This window comes from Nerophis lumbriciformis, linkage group LG11, assembly GCF_033978685.3.
Source record: "Nerophis lumbriciformis linkage group LG11, RoL_Nlum_v2.1, whole genome shotgun sequence".
Lineage (NCBI taxonomy): Eukaryota > Metazoa > Chordata > Actinopteri > Syngnathiformes > Syngnathidae > Nerophis > Nerophis lumbriciformis.
This window is the reverse complement of record NC_084558.2, coordinates 35,764,545-35,786,489: the sequence shown is the minus strand read 5'-3', so window position 1 is coordinate 35,786,489 and position 21,945 is coordinate 35,764,545. Positions and strand designations below refer to the sequence as shown.

At 37.6% G+C, this 21,945-nt stretch overlaps 1 protein-coding gene across 2 annotated transcripts; it reads left to right on the top strand.

Annotated features, from left to right (window-relative positions):
- Window positions 1–1,997: 1,997 nt before the first annotated feature.
- lgi1b (leucine-rich, glioma inactivated 1b) lies at window positions 1,998–19,623 on the top strand. 2 transcript variants are annotated; one of them, XR_009815877.2, is made up of 11 exons: window positions 1,998–2,534; window positions 2,616–2,687; window positions 6,432–6,503; window positions 6,578–6,649; window positions 8,600–8,671; window positions 15,149–15,318; window positions 15,380–15,544; window positions 15,612–15,832; window positions 15,911–16,157; window positions 16,433–16,628; window positions 17,498–17,644. XR_009815877.2 is itself a non-coding variant. In XM_061966737.2 (10 exons), exons 1-10 carry the CDS (start codon window positions 2,356–2,358, stop codon window positions 17,845–17,847), a joined length of 1,620 nt encoding a protein of 539 aa, XP_061822721.2. In that variant the 5' UTR covers window positions 2,005–2,355; the 3' UTR covers window positions 17,848–19,623. The 2 variants fall into 2 exon arrangements, 1 of the variants encoding a protein (XP_061822721.2); XM_061966737.2 differs by lacking the exon at window positions 16,433–16,628 and having other exon boundaries at window positions 2,005–2,534; window positions 17,498–19,623.
- The last annotated feature ends 2,322 nt before the right edge of the window (window positions 19,624–21,945 follow it).

Genomic DNA, 21,945 nt, shown 5'->3' with positions numbered 1-21,945 from the left:
AAAAACAACTCATAGCCATAGCACACATCTCTCTTACCTGTACATAAATCAGTGGTCCCCAACCTTTTTTGCACAGACCAGTTTAAAGTTAAGTTAAAGTACCAATGATTGTCACACACACACACTTGGTGTGGTGAAATGTGTCCTCTGCATTTGACCCATCCCCTTGTTCACCCCCTGGGAGGTGAGGGGAGCAGTGACCAGCAGCAGTGGCTGCGCCCGGGAATCATTTTGGTGATTTAACTTCCTATTCCAACCCTTGATGCTGAGTGCCAAGCAGGAAGGTAATAGGTCCCATTTTTATAGTCTTTGGTATTACTCGATTTAATGTAGGCATTATTTTCACTTATTTTTTTAGAAAATAAGTGCATGAAAAATACAACTCACAAAAACGCTGAATTAGTAGGAGCAACTTCGGTGCGTTCAAGGACTTTCGAAATCAGGACAAAATGGCACGCGTCAAATACTCTCATCAGAGAATGATGTTTAATGTAAACAGTGGGATTTCTAACAATTAGGAAGGTTTGTGTCATGTTTGTCCTCCTACAGAAACCATATTAAAACAGAAAAATGTTTTTTTTCCTCATCTTTTTCCATTTTCATACATTTTTGAAAAAGTTCAAGGGAGCCACTAGGGCGGCGCTAAAGAGCCGCTCGTTGCCGACCCCCAGCTCTACTGGGACAGGCGAAAGTTAAGTCGAGAAAATGCAGTCGTTTAAAAATGATTGAATGTTTCTCTGCGGCCCGGTAGCAAATGTGTCACGGACCGGTGGTTGGAGACCACTGATTATAGACGATCTTTGACTAGAGCAGGGGTCGGCAACCCACGGCTCTAAAGCCGCATGCGGCTCTTTAGCGCCGCCTTAATGGCTCTCTGGAGCTTTTTCAAAAATGTATGAAAAATGGAAAAAGATGTAGGGAAGAAAAAAAATGTTTTTGTTTTAATATGGTTTCTGTAAGAGGACAAACATGACACAAACCTCCCTAATTGTTACAAAGCACACTGTTTATATTAACTTCACTGATTCGAGTATTTGGCGAGCGCCGTTTTGTCCTACTAATTTTGGCGGTCCTTGAACTCACCATAGTTTGTTTACATGTATAACTTTCTCCGACTTTCTAGGACATGTTTTATGCCACTTCTTTTTCTGTCTCATTTTGTCCACCAAACTTTTAACGTTGTGTATGAAAGTGAGTTTTGTTGATGTTACTGACTTGTTGGAGTGCTAATCAGACATATTTGGTCACTGCATGACAGCAAGCTAATCGATGCTAACATGCTATTTAGGCTAGCTATATGTACATATTGCATCATTATGCCTCGTTTGTAGGTATATTTGAGCTCATTTAGTTTCCTTTAAGTCCTCTTAATTCAATTTATATCTCATGACACACTATCTGTATGTAATATGGCTTTTAATGTTTTGCGGCTCCAGAAAGATTTGTTTTTGTATTTTTGGTCCAATATGGCTCTTTCAACATTTTGGGTTGCCGACCCCTGGACTAGAGTATATAGAACATCAAAATATTATAAGCAAAGGTCTGCCCCCGCCCCTTGAAAATATGGCCCCCAGTACTGTTTACCTCAATAGCCCTGATGTAGGCGTTTAAATGTCGCACTGGAAATATAAAGAGGCTATTATGTGTTAAGTTTGAAGTCAAAAGGTGGCGAAGAAAGAAGTCCAGTGTTTTGTGCCATTTTCCCCCCACCCACCCATCAGAACAAAGGGCACCAATGTGGGACCAAACTACAACCGGAAGTGTATTATCTTTAAAGAACAATTTAAATTGCCTGTTCTTGTCGTGCGCTACTGCTTGACAACAACGCAATTAATTTTACAACATGTTTAGTGCACCAAATTAATATTTAACGTCTCTTTTCTCCTTCATCATAGCAAAGCGTGGAATCGTGGGGCGGGTGGGGCGGGGGGTGTCATTTGAAAGAGGCAGGTGCACTCGCTCACAATGGCCGTCCCCTCATTAGTCGTGCACTGCTTTTGAGGCGCGCATAAATAATGATAATAAAAGCTAAGATAAGAGAAGAAATGTGCACTTTGTTTAGGGGTGCTTCTCCTCCTCCCCCTTTCTCTTTCTCTCGCCCCATCCTTTTCTCCATTTGAGGCCAACTTCTTTGTATGCAGCAGCCTAATAAGAAGCAGACAACACTTTGAGGAGGGAGGCAGGCAGGAAAGGGGGTGACATCAATCTGGGTCTGCTGTCTGTGCCCATTTGGAGTGCAGCACTTTCCAGAGTGCACTGAGACGCGGTTGCAGCCTGGCAAAAGACCTTTACTGCAAATAGCAGTCAGGATTTGGTGTTTGTGGGTGGTTGCAAGTCTCCACTGGGACAGAGAGAATGGCATCCCCAGGGTGGACGCTCCTGGTTCTGGCGGTGGCCGCCTGCTCGCCTTTCGCAGCGGGACGGAGAATGAAGCAGCCCCGGTGCCCCTCTGGATGTACCTGCACCAAAGATAACGCCCTGTGTGAAAACGTCCGCTCCGTGCCTCACCATTTCCCCTCAGACGTCCTGTCACTGTAAGTCGCTCTTCTCTATAAGTGCATGTCGTCCATGGCCTTCTTCTTATTGTTTACTGCAAATATTGCCCATGTGTTCAGGTCTTTTGTCAAGTCTGGATTCAGTGAAATCACGGGAGGAAGCTTTGCGCATACACCCGCCTTGCAACTACTGTAAGTCAGTCGATTTATTACGAAAGATTTATTACTGTACAGTTGAATTATATATTATTGGTCTCTCCATTGTATTGTTTTTGTTATAACTTTCCTTGAATTACTATATTTCCTTCTTGCCCTCCCCCGAAAGACACTCTCTGTAGTTGAGTAAATATGTCTAATGTAGAATTTAATAATATCATTTTAAACATTCATTACTACAAATAATAAATCCCTTAACCCAAATGGCACCGTGCAGAAATATGGGGAAATAACTACAAAAGTACACTTCATTCATTAACGGTTTTACAAAAAAGATCACTTAGAATAACACATAATGTTGGATATAGAGAACATACAAACCCTTTATAGATTGAATCGAAAATACTGAAATTCCACGACATAGTGAATTTGCAAACAGCTAAAATTATACACAAAGCAAACTACAATCTGCTACCCAAGAATATTCAACAATTCTTCTCAACAAAAGAGGATAAATATAATCTTAGACTAAAATGTAATTTAAAACATTTGTACGCACGTACAACACTTAAGACCTTCAGTATATCAGCATGTGGAATTCAATTATGGAATGGACTAAGCAAAGAAATCAAACAATATACTAATATGATCCACTTCAAGAAACTCTTCAAACTTAAAGTGTTTACAAAGTACTAAGAAGACGAACCATGATAAACATTCTGAATTTATCTCATCCATCCATTCATTTTCTAGATAACCTTGCTTATCTCACCATATGAATTATAACTTACTTCACTAATTATTTATTTATTTATTTATTTTTATTGTTATTACTTATGGAGTATATTGTGAATAAATTGAGAACAGGAAGTGAACAAAAGTTTTAGCAACTGCTATGTAAAGGAAAAGGGTATAGGATTAAATAAGCTCTGCTTCTTTCTACTCCTTTTTGAACATGTTGAATAGAGAAACTGGAAATTGTGATGTATCATGTTGTATGCATGAATGTTCCAAATAAACTTAAACTCAACTCAACTCAACTCAACCGTACTCTCTGTAGTTGAGTAAATATGTCTACTCTATAATGTTAATTGATATTGTTTCAAACATCCATTAGTACAAATAAAACGTTTCATATACAGTATACAGTATTATTGTAAACATGCATTTATACAAATAATTAACGCCTTACCCCCAATAGATGACTGTTGCTCTTCATAGTTGGGTGAATATTTCTAGTGTAGAACTTCAATTATATTATTTTTAACATGCATTGGTAAAAATAATACACATCTTTTACTCCCTGTAGTTAAGTAAATCACTTTAGAATTGTATTTATAATATTGCAAACATGCAATAGTACAAATAATAAATGCTTTTTACTTTCTTTAGTTAAATAAAACAATGAAAAATTGTATTTATAGTATTACAAACATGCATTATTACAAATAATTAATGCCGTACCCCCAATAGGTGACTGTTACTCCGCATAGTTGACTAAATCTATGAAGTGTAAAATGTAATTTATGTTATTTTAAACATGCATTAGTAAAAATAATAAATGCCTTACCCCAATAGACACCTTCTGATCTCTGTTGTTAAACAAATCACTTTAGAATTGTATCTATACTATTGCAAACAAGCATTAGTACAAACAATTAATGCCTTACCCTCAATAGATGACTGTTACTCTCCATAGTTGACTAAATCTATCTAGTGTATAATTGTATTTATATTATTTTTAAACATGCATTAGTAAAAATAATAAATGTCTTACCTCAATACACACCTTTTACTCTCTGTAGTTAAATAAATCACAAACATGCATTATTACAAATAATCAATGCCTTACCCCTAATAGATGACTGTTACGGTCCATAGTTGAGTAAATCTATCACACACAACATATACTCCCTGTAATTAAACAAATATGTCTACTGTAGAATTTCATTTCTATTACTGTAGGATTGTATTTACATTAATGTATTTCTGCAAATGATGAATGCCTTACCCAGCCCCAATACATGATTGTTACTCACTGTAGTTGAGTGAATCTTTCCACTTTATAATTTCATTTATATTATTTTAAATTAGTGCAAATAGTAAATGCCTTACTATTACAGTTATAGAACTGTACGTATTTATATAGAACTGTTATAGAACTGTACGTATTTATATTATTGCAAACATGCATTTGTAATAGGGTTGTACGGTATACCGGTATTAGTATAGTACCGCGATACTAATGAATCATATTCGGTACTATAAAGTTAAAGTACCCATGATTGTCACACACACACACACACGAGGTGTGGCAAAATTATTCTCTGCATTTGACCCATCACCCCCTGGGAGGAGAGGGGAGCAGTGAGCAGCAGTGTTGGCCGCGCCCGGGAATCATTTTTGGTGATTTTACCCCCAATTCCAACCCTTGATCCTGAGTGCTAAGCAGGGAGGTAATGGGTCCCATTTTTATACCGCCTCTAAGAAGTACCGGTCCCAAGTACAGGAGCGTGTCTAGTCGATACTACTATGATTATTCAGGAAATATGTCCCTGGACACATGAGAACTTTTAATATGACCAATGTATGATCCTGTAACGACTTGGTATCAGATTGATACCCACATTTGTAGTATCATCCAAAAGTAATGTAAAGCATCCAAACAACAGAAGAATAAGTGATTATTACATTTTAACAGAAGTGTAGATAGAACATGTTAAAACAGAAAGAAAGCAGATATTAACAGTAAATGAACAAGTAGATTAATAATTCATTTTCTACCACTTGTCCTTAATAATTTAGACAAAATAATAGAATGGAAAATGACACAATATGTTACTGCATACGTCAGCAGACTAAATTGGGAGCCTTTGTTTTCATTAATTACTAATAAAAGACACGTTATCTTGTATGTTCACTGTTTTATTTAAGGACAAACTTGCAATAAGAAACATGTTTAATGTACCGTAAAACATTTTTGTTAAAATAAAGACAATAATGCAATTTTTTGTGGTCCCCTTTTATTTAGAAAAGTATCGAAATAGTTTTGGTACCGGTACCAAAATATTGGTACCCGGACAACACTACTTTGTATAAATGATTAATGCCCCATCCCAATAGATGATTGTTGCTCTCTGTAGTTGAGTACATCTCTCTACTGTATACATTATTGTATTTGCTTTTAAATGTGAACTTGTGCAAATAATAAATACCCATAGTAAACGATCCATCAAACCATCCATCTACATTCTACACTGTACTCCCTGTAGTTGAGTAAATCTGACATAAGTACAGTATTGGTATATCTGTCCATATGTATTTGAAATATAAAATTATGTAATATTTTTATAAAATTATATTTGAATAAATAATACAAACTTTTTGGGGGTATTGTATGTAGAATTTTGAGGGGGGAAATTAATTAAATCAACTTTTGAGTAAGGCTGTAACATTAGAAAATGTGGAAAAAGTAAAGCGCTGTTAATACCTCCCGGATGCACTGTATGTACAGTATATATACTGTACTGTGCATGTTATTTGACATATTGCTCTACTGTTTTCTGGGGCTTTATTGAAATGTGAAGCTGTTTACTTCCAATGTTGTTCCTTAGGAGCATTTAAGAGGCTGAGATCATGTCATTCATTGATGAGAAACATGTGGGAGTGTGATGCCATTGCCCAAATATACACACTTCTAACAAGAACGTCACTTATCGCCCTCTTCCCGCTAATGACTCATTTTCTGTTACGCCCTGTCTGTTTACTTTGTCCTCACAGATTGTTCACGGCTAATTCCTTTGACTTGATCGACGAAGACGCATTCGTAGGTCTGCCACATCTTGAATATCTGTGAGTAATACATTTTAGATGTGCTAAATGTGCATAAAATAATCAAATATTACCATTAAAAAATGTTTCCACAGGTTTATTGAGAATAACAAGATTGCATCAATCTCTCCCAATGCATTCCGGGGCCTCAAAACATTGATACATGTGTGAGTATCATCCATCCCCTTACGCGCATTATTATTAAGCACCACAATATTGTCACTAAAAGATATGAGCTTACAAAAAGCAGGAAACAATATAGTATTATTTCAGTGTTTTTCTCCCTTCAAATCATATTTGTGTCCTTCATTTTTGGTTGTTATAAGTGCACTTCAAAGCCTTTAAAAATCATGTTTTATTCAATTAATTGTTCTATATTTTATGAGTTTTTTTGTAATCATACCACATTTTGAAACATATTATTATATCATATTAAAAAAATTCAACACAAATCATGTCTTATGTCTTTCAACACAAGAAATTTAGCAGGTAAACATCAACAAAGTGGCTTTAAAATACAATTCTAATAAACATTGGCATTTTTTTCTTTTTAATACTCAAGGTTGCAGCCAAACAATAACAACAACAACAATGCTGTTTACTTTCCTTTGTATGAATATTTCAAAGTAATTATATAATAAATAGTTGCTTGTAAATGTATCTTTTTTGAAATATTATTTCAAAGTAGAAAAAAAAAACTGACAGAGACATTGATATACATATAACTATAGACTTTCTCTCACACAACGAGTAACGTCAAAGACAAAATGTGTGATGGCAACCATAGAACTTCCAATTGTGACACAATGTGGACTTTAATCTGTTGGTAAAACAAACAAAACAAAATCAACCTTTTTTTTGACTTTTTTAAAATGATATTGCTTATTTCAAAAGTATCACTTTTGTAAGTGCTATGATTGATTTATTTAGTTCATAAATAAGTGTTTTACATTTACAATACTACCAATGTAATTGTAATTTAGCCTTTTCTATATATTTCTAAATAATTATAGAATAAGTATTGGGTGATTTTGTGTCTTTTTGAAATATTTTTTATTTAATATATTTAATTAAAAAACAACCTTTCAGCCACTTGCAATTCAATTCAAAAAAAAATTTTTTTTAATATTTCAAAAAAAATGTATAATGGGTAGTGACCAATTTTTATTTTTATTGTTTTTTATTATTTAAAAAATAAATAAATAATGATGTTTTATTTCAAATGTAAAGCAAATTACTTTGTCATAATCTTAGCAATGTCATACTTTAGTTTGCAGCTGGCAAACACTAAACCAATTTGTTGAAGTGGACTGCTTGCAACAGTGAAGATAGTGTGACATGCGAGTGACCTGCAGGTTAAAACTATATATAACCGTGCTCCTGTAACCTTCAACCGGGTAACCTAGAATCTTTTTTTATTCCTGAGGTTTGTGACGGCTTGTTTCTGACACAATTTCACAGAATAGTGCAGCTGAACCTTTTGGCTAAATCCCCTGCAGATGTATCAGATTTAGGTTATGACATTCAGTACAACAAATCACTATCAGAGGATTCCTTATTCCATTTAGAGAAATACTGCAGACCGATTCTGGGTTGCACTATTTCAAACTAAGGGTGTAAGAACCAGCTTGTCCTGCTGTTAAAACGGTCACTACTTTATGTGCAATTGCAACAAATGCAAACAGGATGTCACTAGAAGTTGATGTAAGCCCACAGACCAGTGACTTCCTATAAGATTGCTCTGAGGTTGCCAGGCAACCAGTATTGCTCCCTAAAACACTGAAGAAAAACTGTATAGCACTTTTAAAGGTAATAATGTCCAATACTGCAACTATTCAGTAAGTTGGAACACAGCATTGTGTTGATAAAGTGCAGCAATATTACCAGACTCCATCAGATTGGCTGGCCGGGCCGTATGAATCTTGTCCCCTCTGCTTTGTCATAGCCTGTTTAGAAAGTGCAGCCATGCAAAAACTCAGAGGAAAGTGAATTCTCCGCTCGGGACAGCAAGTCCCATATAAATATTGCAGTGCTCATGAATCGGAGCTCAGTTTTCATTTTATTTTGCATTTCTAACAGACGGTCCCTTTCGGGATATTTCTTCTTTTGCTTCGCAGGAGTCTGGCTTACAACAATCTTGAGACGCTGCCTAAAGATGTGTTCAAGGGTATGGATGCTTTGACTAAAGTGTGAGTAATCACTCTTCATCACATATTTCAGTGACCCAAAACATTTACAGTATGCCATACACTAAGTATCCTAGATTTTAAGGTTGTATTTCCCCCATTAAGTGGCTGGGTGGGTGTTCTACTCAGCTGCAGAATTTGCCAGATGTCATGGATGTTATGTTACAATATAATATGTATTACAATGAATATCTTGTATAAAGAAAATATGACACGTCAGCAAATCTCAAGATATGTATTCTCACAGTTTGCTTTTGCTTTAGCTTATTTGCATTATGCTACCACAGAAAAGTACCAGTCATGTCAAAGACGAAAAGTATGATGGTAGCCACAGAACCTGCACATTTGGTACAATTTGTACCTGAAATCACTACTACTTAGTGAGCTGCTGAAGGAATACTGTTTTGTTTTTTTCATAAAAAAAAAAAAAGCAAAACACTTTTGTCATGACAAAGCAAAAACATGCAATAGTAATCATAGAACCAACAATAAATTATCAGTGTTATGGTTGTAGGAGGGAGATGACGGCAACATACACCAGGGTGTGGTATAGCTCTAAGATTATTTATTATATATAAATATAGCTAATATATACAATAATAATAATAATGCAAAACAATACAAACTAAACTAAGGAAATGGAGTGTGTGACAAAACCCAAGAGTGAGTGGTGTTAGACTATGTGTGTAGTTAGCTGTTGTGTATTACCGTGATGTTGGATGATGAAGCAGACAAGTCCAAAGAGGGCAAGGCAAAAGGGGTCCAAGATCCGCGAGAGGTCCGTGAGGCAGAGAGAGACGTCGGAGTCCGGGGGCGAGCGAGGAGTCGAGAAACGAGGGAGGCAGTCGAGATCCAGGACAACGGAAGGAAAACACTGCGGGCACACGGGAGAAGACAGGGGACAAGTCAAGCCACGGAGAGGAAACAAGGAGAGAGCATAAAGCTTGTTGCTTACGGTTCACCATCGAGAAACTATCTTCCGGCGAGGGATGGCAGGTTGTGCAGGCTTAAGAAGACCAGGAAGATCATCACCGACAGGTGCGCTGATTTCAGATTGATTGCAGCCGGGAGTGACGCTTGCAGGAGAGGAGCGTCCGTGGTCGTGTCCCGAGGTGCGCTCTGCTGCGCTCATTGAGGAATGCGCATTGGCATGTGCCAGGGCCGTGATAATCAGTACAATATGAGCAATACAATAAAATTTAATTACAATTAAATAATGGCATGTAGTGAAGGCATAATGGATAAAGCATGTAATGTTACAAGTAGGGTGGAGTACCAAATTTGGTACTTTTATGTGGTCAGTACAACTGGGTACCGAGTCACGTCAAATCAGTTGGGACTATACTTTGATCCCTATGTTACACGTGGTGGCAGACTTTGCACCGGCTCAAGCACTTGGCAGGCACACAGGCGTATTTGTAGCAGACTGCCTCTAGGAAAACAAAGCAAGCATGCCTAAGTAAAAAAACTTTAAAAAAGTAAGGCTACACTTTTAAAAATGCGCTAGCTTGACGCTGATACGAGCCATATTGCTGGGGGCTATACCGCTGGGCGGTTGGTAGAGTGGCCGTGCCAGCAACTTGAGGGTTCCAGGTTTGATCCCCGCTTCCGCCATCCTAGTCACTGCCGTTGTGTCGTTGGGCAAGACACTTTACTCACCTGCTCCCAGTCCCACCCACACTGGTTTAAATGTAGCTTGGATATTGGGTTTCACTATGTAAAAGTGCTTTGAGTCACTAGAGAAAAGCGCTATATAAATATAATTCACTTCACTTCACGAATAAACTTTGGATACGCCATATACATGCTACTGATTAGCGTTAGCGATTTTGACCCTGCGATTACAGCACCTTCAAATTTGGTAAAGAAAACTACAACTAAGATGCACATTACAAAATTAAACCACTGGTTTGTAAATAATACAAACAGTATAAACATGTTTAGGGCTCAAAAAAAGACAAAACTGGCACATTTAACTTAATGGCAAAGGCTACTCCCTGACTATGACAACACACCTAAGACATATTAAAATGAATGCATAGCTGCAAATGAGACCTCAGAAGTGTAAAAAACAAGATATAACAACTGGACAGCAATGTAATCATCAGCTTAGTGGTAAATGTTAATTAAAAAAGATATATATTGTATTATATAAAAAAATTAGCTATTACTACATGAACACACACAAAAGGCCAAAAATTGATACTGTTGTGTACCGGTATCCAGTGTTCATTTCGTTGACCAAGGATTTTTGTCTTAGTTATCGTCAATAACCTATTTTTTCCTGACAAAAATAAGACAATAACCAATCAAAACCGGGACGAAGACGATAACAAAATTAACGAACATTTTACTCAAGAAATAAAAACGAGACGAAAAGCTTGACAGAAACGAAATCCAATCATATTTGATATCGTCTTGTAGATGGTTGGGACAAGTTTGGAATACATCCAATCAAAGCTCTTTAACAGTGTACAAGCTAATTATGAAGGAATGCCAATTAGATGCTTTTGTAACTGAGCTACTGTATCGGACAATTTTCCTTGTGGATCAATAAAGTTTGTCTAAGTCTAAGTTTCCTTGTGAGATGAGGAAGTTGGATTTCTCATTGCCAAACCAAAAATGTGCGGATTCCGCATGTTCCACATCGTAATATGTGTGTACACCGGGGAGAAAGTGAAGAGGACATGTTTTAATTTTGATGCTATGATCCCATCGAGTTAAAGACAATTCTACCGTATTACTTCTTTACAAAATATGATCAAGTAGTTTTCTCTGCCTCAAGGAATAATTTATTTAATGGTAAATCTAAAAGCATGACAACTTTTAATGTGGTCCATCGCACTTATGTCAAACGCGCAGCGTTTTGTATTTATTTATTTTAGGCGGAAATGTATTAACAAATGAAAGGTTCCAGCCCCCCCAGAGACGTAGCATGAAAAATAGAAAAAGTGCCTGAAAGATTCTTATTTGTGTTGACCTGTGGAGCAAGAAAATGACTAACCACATCATTCTTTTGCAGGCAGTCTAAAAAGGTGATTTCAAATAAACTTTAAAGTGGCCTTATCTTTTATTTATACTTTATATTTTAGTCGACTAAATTTTCTGTAATTTTAGCTGACTAAAATGTTGTGTAATAAAAAAACTAATAAAATGCCGGACAAACAGACTTAAGAACACTTTTTACCCGAGAGCAATAGTGTCGCTGAACACAAGACGACAATAATGACTGCATGTGAGCTGTGTGCTTGCTATTTTTATGTATTTTATGTATTTTTATCTATTTATCTATGTTCTTATGGTTTTATGTGTTATGAATTTGCACTAAATTAGTTTTGCTTACAATTTCGTTGTACAATGTACAATGACAATAAAGATATATACTATTCTATTCTATTCTATTCTGTAATGTTGTTGACTAAAAGTAGTCTAAAACTAAATCAGTATAGATAATTCAAATTTGACTAAAATTAAAAATAGCATTTTCGTCAAAAGACTAAACTAAATTAAAAACTGCTGTCAAAATTAACACTGCTGGTATCAATTATTGGTTCAAATGTGTAAGGTACCCATCCATTACCACATACTTGCCAACCTTGAGACCTCCGATTTCGGGAGGTGGGGGGCGTGGTCGGGGGTGGGGCGGGGGGCGTGGTTAAGATATATATATATATATAAGAAATACTTGACTTTCAGTGAATTCTAGCTATATATATATATTTTATTACATATATATATATATATATATATATATATATATATATATATATATATATATATATATATATATATATATATATATATATATATATAAATAAATAAAATAAATACTTGAATTTCAGTGTTCATTTATTTACACATATACACACACATAACACTCATCTAGTCATTGTTGAGTTAAAGGTTGAATTGTCCATCCTTGTTCTATTCTCTGTCACTATTTCAGAACACACTCATTATACAAATATACATTATAAAATCAATAAGAAAACGAGAGCTCTAATTTGGGAGTCTGAATTAGGATCAGAAGTTCCTATATAAACATTGCGTACTCACGTCGCCTTTTTGTATTGATTACTGCAGCTGTGCACTGGATTCATTCACAAATACAAACTACAACTCACAAACACTTTAGAGTTAGGCTCCACCATCAGAATGTGTACTTAAACTTATAAAGATCACATGGATATTATTCAGTGAGTTGATTCACCAAAACTAACCTGTTATACAGGAGGAAAAAGCACACAGGACGTTTCAATTGTTCACAGACTGGTCGCGCTCATCAGAATGACAAGACACTTCCGGTCTGCAGGTGATAGCATTCAATTGGGAAGAAACGCCCTACTGCCCCCTACTGACCAATGTGAATACTGATAAATGTGTAATGGCAGCTCCAAAAACGAATTCAAACCACAAAATAAAATAAATAAATCAACACAAAAATGTGACACATTATGGGTGGGTCACATATGCATGTACAGTAGATGGCAGTAGTATTGTCCTGTTTAAAAGTGTCACAACATTGCTGTTTACGGCAGACGAACTGCTTTACGGGGGACGAAAACTTGACTGCTGTTGTTGTGTGTGGTTACCGCGCTGGGAGGACGTTAATGAAACTGCCTAACAATAAACCCACATAAGAAACCAAGAACTCGCCCTCGATCATTAGCTGTTTATACTATGGGGAAGCGGACGTGAGAACAGGCTGTCAACACGTCACTCAGGTCCGCATGGAGCTGGAGGGGGCGTGGCCTCCAGCTCCACCAGAATTTCGGGAGATTTTCGGGAGAAAATTTGTCCCGGGAGGTTTTCGGGAGAGGCGCTGAATTTCGGGAGTCTCTCGGAAAATCCTGGAGGGTTGGCAAGTATGCATTACCATGAATTGATTAACGTGGACTCAAACTTAAACAAGTTGAAAAACGTATTCGGGTGTTACCATTTAGTGGTCAATTGTACGGAATATGTACTGAACTGTGCAATCTACTAATAAAAGTCTCAATCAATCAAAAAAATCCCTACTCACAAGTAGTTTTATTCAGTTTAAACCATATAGCGGTTAACCTTTTTTTACTTTAATTATTTTTTATATTTTATTTAATATTTTGTGTTGTTTTTTTTTTACTTGTATCACAGTTCAAAAATAGTTTTATGAAGTTTTTCCTTAAAAAGTGTACTCAAGACTCACTTTTTAAAATTAGTTGTTGATTGTTTGACAGCTCTGTTTTTATTCTTTGTGGTATCTTGTTTAGTGTATTTTCGAGTGTCTTGAGAAGCGCATTATAAATAAAATGTATTATTATTATCATTAAAACATGTTTGTGTACAGTGAATACTATATGATTGGATATGGATGTATGATAGCTGTAATACAATAAATATATTATTTTACAATTAGAGATGTCCGATAATGGCTTTTTTGCCGATATCCGATATTCCGATATTGTCCAACTCTTAATTACCGATTCCGATATCAACCGATACTGATATATACAGTCGTGGAATTAACACATTATTATGCCTAATTTTGTTGTGATGCCCCGCTGGATGCATTAAACAATGTAACAAGGTTTTCCAAAATAAATCAACTCAAGTTATGGAAAAAAATGCCAACATGGCACTGCCATATTTATTATTGAAGTCACAAAGTGCATTATTTTTTTTAATATGACTCAAAACAGCAGTTTGGAATTTGGGACATGCTCTCCCTGAGAGAGCATGAGGAGGTTGAGGTGGGCGGGGTTGAGGTGGGGGGTTTGGGTGGGGGTAGGGGGTGGCGGGGGTGTATATTGTAGCGTCCCGGAAGAGTTAGTGCTGCAAGGGCTTCTGGGTATTTGTTCTGTTGTGTTTATGTTGTGTTACGGTGCGGATGTTCTCCCGAAATGTGTTTGTCATTCTTGTTTGGTGTGGGTTCACAGTGTGGCGCATATTTGTAATAGTGTTAAAGTTGTTTATACGGCCACCCTCAGTGTGACCTGTATGGCTGTTGACCAAGTATGCTTTGCATTCACTTGTGTGTGTGAAAAGCCGTAGGTATTATGTGAAAGGGCCGGCACGCAAAGGCAGTTCCTTTAAGGTTTATTAGCGCTCTGTACTTCTCCCTACATCTGTGTACCACTCCGTACAGCGGCGTTTTAAAAGTCATACATTTTACTTTTTTAAACAGATACCGATCATTTCCGATATTACATTTTAAAGCATTTATCGGCCGATAATATCGACAGCCCGATAATATCGGCAGCCCGATATTATCGGATTCTCAATTTACAATTGTTTTTTTTGTTTGTTTGTTTTTTTTTACAAAAATGTGGCTAGTGTTTAATTGCTGCAGCCACTAAGTGATGACATCCAGTAACTGGAAGTATTGACTATAATGCTGCTGCTTTCAGTAGATATTTTATAAAAAATGTGAACTTCTCTGCATGCAATGTGCTGTAAAATATATCTGTTAATGATATGTAATGGGATGGTATCCATACGAAGGGATCTGCGAGGCAACAGCCTGATATGCGACTGCAAGCTGAAGTGGCTGGTGGAGTGGATACACCACACCAACGCCACACTAGACCAGATCTACTGCAGCGGGCCGCCCAGTCACCAGGGCAAGAAGATCAATGACCTGCTGTCGTACTCCTTCGACTGCATCTCGTCAGGTATCTCCCTCCAGCGTCACATTTAACCTGAGTGATAATGAGCGCTTGTGTCCTCTTCCAGAGTTTGCCTCCTATCAGTCGCTGAAGTTCGAGTCCATTTCCGTGGAGTCGTTCACCTTTGGCAACGACCAGTTTGTTGTATTTGCGCAACCCTTTGCCGGCACGTGCAGCTTCATGGAATGGGATCACGTTGAGATGAACTTCAGGAGCTTTGACACCATCGAAAGTGAGTCAGATCACAACCTCAGGCCGGAAGCTAACGGGCTAGCAACTCTTGAACGTTCTTTTTCCAGGCACTTCCACTGTGGTCTGCAAGCCCATGGTGATTGACCACCAACTTTTTGTCATCGTGGCGCAGCTCTTTGGTGGCTCCCACATTTACAAACGCGACATCTCCGCCAACAAGTTCATCAAGATCCAGGACATTGACATCCTGAAAATCCGCAAACCCAACGACATCGAAACCTTCACGATTGACGGGGAGTCATTCTTCGTCATTGCAGACAGCTCTAAGGTTGCCCGTCTCTGTCTTGTCACATTTCAACATCTTACATCCAGCTGGGTTTGACTTAATTTCAAACCCTTCTCGTAGGCCGGATCAACAACCGTGTACAAATGGAACGGCAATGGATTCTACTCCCATCAGTCTCTCCACCCGTGGTACCGGGACACAGACGTGGAATACCTGGAGATCTCCAGCAAACCTCACTTGATCTTGTCCAGCAGCTCCCAGAGGCCTGTGGTTTATCAGTGGAACAGGGTCCTGAAACAGTTTGACCGCAGGACCGACCTACCTGAGATGGAGGATGTGTTCTCCATTAAACACTTCCGGGTCAAAGGTAGGCACTTAAGTTTTAGTCTACCCCTCTGATTTCATAAAGGGCCCCTATAATGTTGACAACATTGGCGCTTATTTCATAGTTCTGGACCTACAGGTAAAATTCTCCCCAAAATAGACATAGTAGGAATTTTAGGTTTGTTTTTTTATACTTTCAACACATTTTGCAACGCCCACTTTTAGCTCCAAAATGTGGGCGGGGCTGCATCCGCCTGCTGACTTCGCCTACAGCCAAGGGTCGACTGGCCTTTATGCTGCCGCTCTGATTATTACCAGGTGTGCTGATTGCCGATAGTCTGCAGCTGCGTCGTTGCGTGGGTGTGAAGCGCCGGGCGCGTGCAGGGGTGTGTCCTGGCATACTGCCAGCCTGAGTGTTGGAGGAACTTGCTGCAGGAGAATTGTGGGTTTGAGACCGCGCCGTGACATGAAGTAATGTTCTTTAACCAATCAGAAATATCAAGCAGCTAAAATGGTAAGTCTGGAGAGAGTTTTGCATGTTTCCGTCATCCCTTGTAATTGATTTAAATGGGTGTCATTTTGATTGTTTTATGTTGATTGGATGTTTTTTTATATTGGATGTTTTTTATAATATCCACAAGGTTCAATTAGCATGTTTTGTTACGTGTGACCATACATCCATCCATTTTGTACCCCTTGTCCCTTTCGGGGTCACGGGGGGGGTGCTGGAGCCTATCTCAGCTGCATTCGGGCAGTAGGCGGGGTACACCCTGGACAAGTCGCCATCTCATCACAGGGCCAACACAGATAGACAGACAACATTCACACTAATTAGGGCCAATTTAGTGTTGCCAATCAACCTATCAGTGCATGTCTTCGGAGGTGGGAGGAAGCGGGAGTACCCGGAGGGAACCCACACAGTCACAGGGATAACATGCAAACTCCACACAGAAAGACTCTGAGCCCGGGGATCGAACCCAGGATTTTCATATTGTGAGGTACATGCACTAACCCCTGTTCCACCGTGCTGCCCCATGTGTGACCATGTTTGTTAATTTTTTGTACTGGTTGATGTTTCGTTCTGCACCGTGATTAGGGAAGAATGTTTGTATTGGGTCATATAAGTAATTGCTGCACTTCATTGACTTAAAAGTACAATTAAAGGCAGAGTTTCTCTCGTTGGCCATCAAGTGGAGATAAAATGGCAGCAATCAGGCCACCGGATATTTATATATCATATGGATACATTGCTCCCGGTCAAATTGGTTATTGACCTCGTGCTGTCTTGCGGGACAAATTTGAGACGCCGACAGGCCGCATTTGGCCCGCGAGCCGTAGTTTAGACACCCCTGCTCTAAATTGTTCTTTTGTTCTTTTTACTAGGAGATCTGTTTATATGCTTGACAAGATTCATCGGGGACTCCAAGGTGATGCGTTGGGAAGGCGCCATGTTCAAGGAGGTCCAGACGTTCCCATCCCGCGGATCTATGGTCTTCCAGCCCGTCTCCATCGGCAACTGGCAGTACGCCATCCTGGGCAGTGATTACTCGCTGACGCAGGTGTACCAGTGGGACGCCAAGAGGGGCCACTTTGTGCCGTCTCAGGAGCTGAGCATCCAGGCGCCGAGGGGATTTTCTCAGGTGTCAGTGGACGGTCGGGAGTTCCTGATTGCCTCCAGCTTTAAGGGCAAATCGCAGATATACGAGCACCTCATGATCGATCTTAGCAATTAAATCCGAACTCAAACGCCTACTAGGTTGTACAATCCTGATGTCGACCAACATCTCCAGGAAACATATTTCACTAAAGTCAGAGTTTGGACCACAGAAACATCAGTTTAATCCATGCTTATGTTTTCGTTTTGGTGAACTCCCACCAAAAAACACAGTGGGAAGAAGAAGAATATAAAAAAAATCCATAGCCTCGTCCACTGCAAAAAGTCTGTGTTCAAAAAACAAGAAAAAAATACAAAAATGAGGGGTATTTTAATTGAACTAAGCAAAATGATCTGCCAATAGAACAAGAACATTTGGCTTGTCAAGACTTTCCAAAACAAGTCAAATTAGCTAACCTCAATGAACCCAAAAATACCTTAAAATAAGTATATTCTCACTAATAACAAGTGCACTTTTCTTGGTAGAAAAAAAAGAGACCTTTTTGCTCAATATGTTGAAAAATATTCTTAAATTAAGTATATGCTAGTGCCATTATCTTGACATAATGATATGCGCTCGGCATCATGATTTTTTTTTTCATGCTTGAAATAAGAAATTGTTACCTTAAAAAAGTAGTTTTATACTTGTGAGTGTTGATGACACAGCTTTGCAACAGTTGATATTCTAGTTTCAAGCATGTTTTACTCAATATAGGTCATCAAATCTCAGCAACAAGCTGTCATATCTTACTGAGATCATTTAGGACCAAAACCCTCAAAACAAGTAAAACACTAACATAAAATCTGATTAGTGAGAAGAATTATCTTATCAGACAGAAAATAAGTAAATATCACCCTTATTTGAGATATTTAATCTTACTTAGATTTCAGTTTTTGCAGTGTCGTCACTTGTTATCAAACGTTCGGTCGACTTGTTTTGTCATTTTGCAGTGGTTAACTTCTTTTTACACTTGCGTGACAAGAGTGCTAAAAAGTGAGATTTCACATCACCTTACGCCTTCGTTATAAAAGCAGTTTGTTTTGTTTTCACGTCTCAGTCTTAACAGGAGTTAACTTCATTCTACATGAGTATGATCGCTCAGAACGTTACTCTGAACCATAATAAGCGCAACAGTTTGACCCTGGCACTGACTATTTTCTGATGTCTTCATATTCAAAGGGAATATCTTAATTTTACCAACTTTCGCATACTCTAAGCCAGTGTTTGTGCCTGCATAAGTGAGAATAATACTCATTTAGCAGAGGAAGCAAGCAAAGTGGTCCATAGTGAAAATCCCGTTGACTGTGTTTACTGCAAGGCCACGGAATGAAGATAGACTGTCCTCCATCTACTTGTACTCTGCAGTTACGCAAGACTCCATGCATGATGCAGACGCTCACAATGTTGTTCTTCGGATGAATGACTCGCTAGAAGCATCCCACTGTGTCGCTATCCCACCTCGTTCCCTTTTCACTTGCCCTTTTTTCGCCCTCATGGACAAAAAGCATTGTTGGAATGACACTGTGCTGCACCTGTACCTGTGCTCGCACCTCTTTCAACTAAACCTTACTGACAACAAGTTGCCAAATACAATGTTTACTGTTATTTTTCTACTATACTGTATATAGTAATTTATATGATACAGCTTTTCTAGGTAGTTTCATTTTGGATAGGCTAGTATGTTACAATAGTAGCCTCATTGTTACATTTGTGCAGTTTCACTCTTAAAGTTAGAATATAATTGTGGAAATTGTCATTAAAACAGTAGAAATGTCCGATTTTTGTCATTGTTGTTATTGATTTACCTATATAACATGTATTTTTTTTCGATTTCATGACCAATAAAACAGAGTATAGGAAATGGCATCTTCCTGTTGCTTCCAAGCTATTTTTTAATATAACATGATGTTCTGTATCATGCAAATATACTTTTTGGTCACCTAATATTAATTTAAAAAAAAAAGCATTGTGTAGTGCAATTTTGACAATTTCTTAGAAACACTTCAGAGTGCTTTAAGAAAAAGAAAAAAAAGCCGAGGACCCGCCCTCGAAGAAATATTCACACAAACCTTGCATCCAATGTGTACAATGTACTTTATTGATCAATATTTTATTGTCTAAGCCAGGCGTGTCAAACTTGTTTTTATTGAGGGCCACGAGGCGGTTATGGCTGCCCTCAGTAACAGTGACTAATATATAAATGTAAATATAAATTGCTTCATTACACAAATATTTATTATTATATATATATGTTTGACATACACTGTAAAAAACAGAGTTCAGTGGCCAAACGTTTACCATAAATGTACAATGTTTTTATAGTATGTACTGTAAATGGAAATTGAAAAACAGTGCCACTGTTTTTACTGTAAAATCTATGGTTATTTTTACGGTGCATTACTGTAAATGGAAAAACCATACCAGTTTTTTATTTTTTTTAACGATAAAATTCTAACAACTGAGCTACTATTTTTTTAACGGAAACATATTTTTTACTGTGTATATTTTAATGGATGACTTGCTTTAAAATCATAAGCCAATAGCCGATATATTATTATTTACTTTTGTTTTAACAAAAATAACTGTTTGAAATGGATGATTATATTTGTTGCAATATTAGATCAAGTTAAAAGGATATGCAAGTATCTTTTTCTGTCAATATGGAATGTTGCATACATTTAGTAAGAACAGAAACATATTATTTATAGGCTTTCGTGGGACACATAAAAGGATGTGGCGGGCCAGATATGGCCCCTGAGCCTTGAATTTGACACCCGCGGTCTAAGGCAGGGATTCTCAAACTGTGGTATGTGTACCACTAGTGGTACGCGGGTTGCATCTTGTGGTATGCCAAAGAATCACTTTATTAAGGTAGTTTTATTTTTATTTTCCTATATTCAAACAGTGTTACAGTTCACACTGTGTAATGTTACAGTACCAAAGTATTACATATAATTGTTAAATAAAACCTTGGCCTTGTTTTTAATGAATACCGAGGCCTACTATGCTACTGTATTTTAATGTTGGTCAATATGGTGGTACCTGAAGAGCCAAGTGTTTTCTGAGGTGGTAAAAAACGTTTTAGAACTACTGATCTAAGCAATAGTATACATCTCTAATGATGGTGAAAGCAACACATTTATTAGAACACAAATGTTTTAAATTTGTTTTCCTTTTTTTATTGAGACAAAGATTATTTATGAAGTAGCACAGTAGGTCAAAGTATTCATCAATAATCCCCACCAAAGTGCAGTAGCGCAGTAGACTCAAGCATCCATCAAACACCACCACAATGCCCAATACCAAAGTGCAGTAGCGCAGTAGGCCCAAGTATTCATCAAGCACCAAATAATTAATTCAACTTAATATAAGCAGGACTACCGAAATATGAACAACACAAAAATGGCTACCACAATTTATGTATTTAATATTTGTTTGCTTACTATGGTATATTATTTATTTTATTATTTATTTGTTCACTCTTCTGTTACAGAGAACAGTGAATAGCTGTAAAACAGCTCTGCTTCTTCCTACTCCTTTTCGGACGTGCTGTAATGAAACAACTGGAACTGTGCGATGCATTACATTGTATCGTATGCACGTTCGAAATAAACTAAAACTGAACTGAATAATTAATTTACAAAAACAATTGGATGAAGTTTACATAAGTGAGATTAAATTAAGAAAAAAAAGAGGGGTGGGAAATTGTCACGGTCAAGGTTTTTTTTGTTCACATAAATTGCAGTTTTAGTTTTAAAGTTAAAGTACCAATGACATTTTTCCTCTGCATTTGACCCATCCCCTTGAAACATGAAATTTGGCCAAAAAAAGAAGTGTCATAAAATATACGTTATGAATGAAGTGTGGACGTACTATAGTGCTCCCCTCACCCCCTGGGAGGTGAGGGGAGCAGTGAGCAGCAGCGGGAATCATTTTTGGTGATTTAAGAGAGCCTTTTTGCGCCGAGAAGCCTTGGGGTTCATAGAGAGATTCAAAAATAATTTAAACACAATACAACTAGGTTTGATTTGTAGACTTAACAGATAGATAGATAGATAGATAGATAGTACTTTATTGATTCCTTCAGGAGAGTTCCCTCAGGAAAATTAAAATTCCAGCTGCAGTGTACAGAATTGAGATCGGATTTAAAAAGTAAATAATGGGGGTATAAATGGA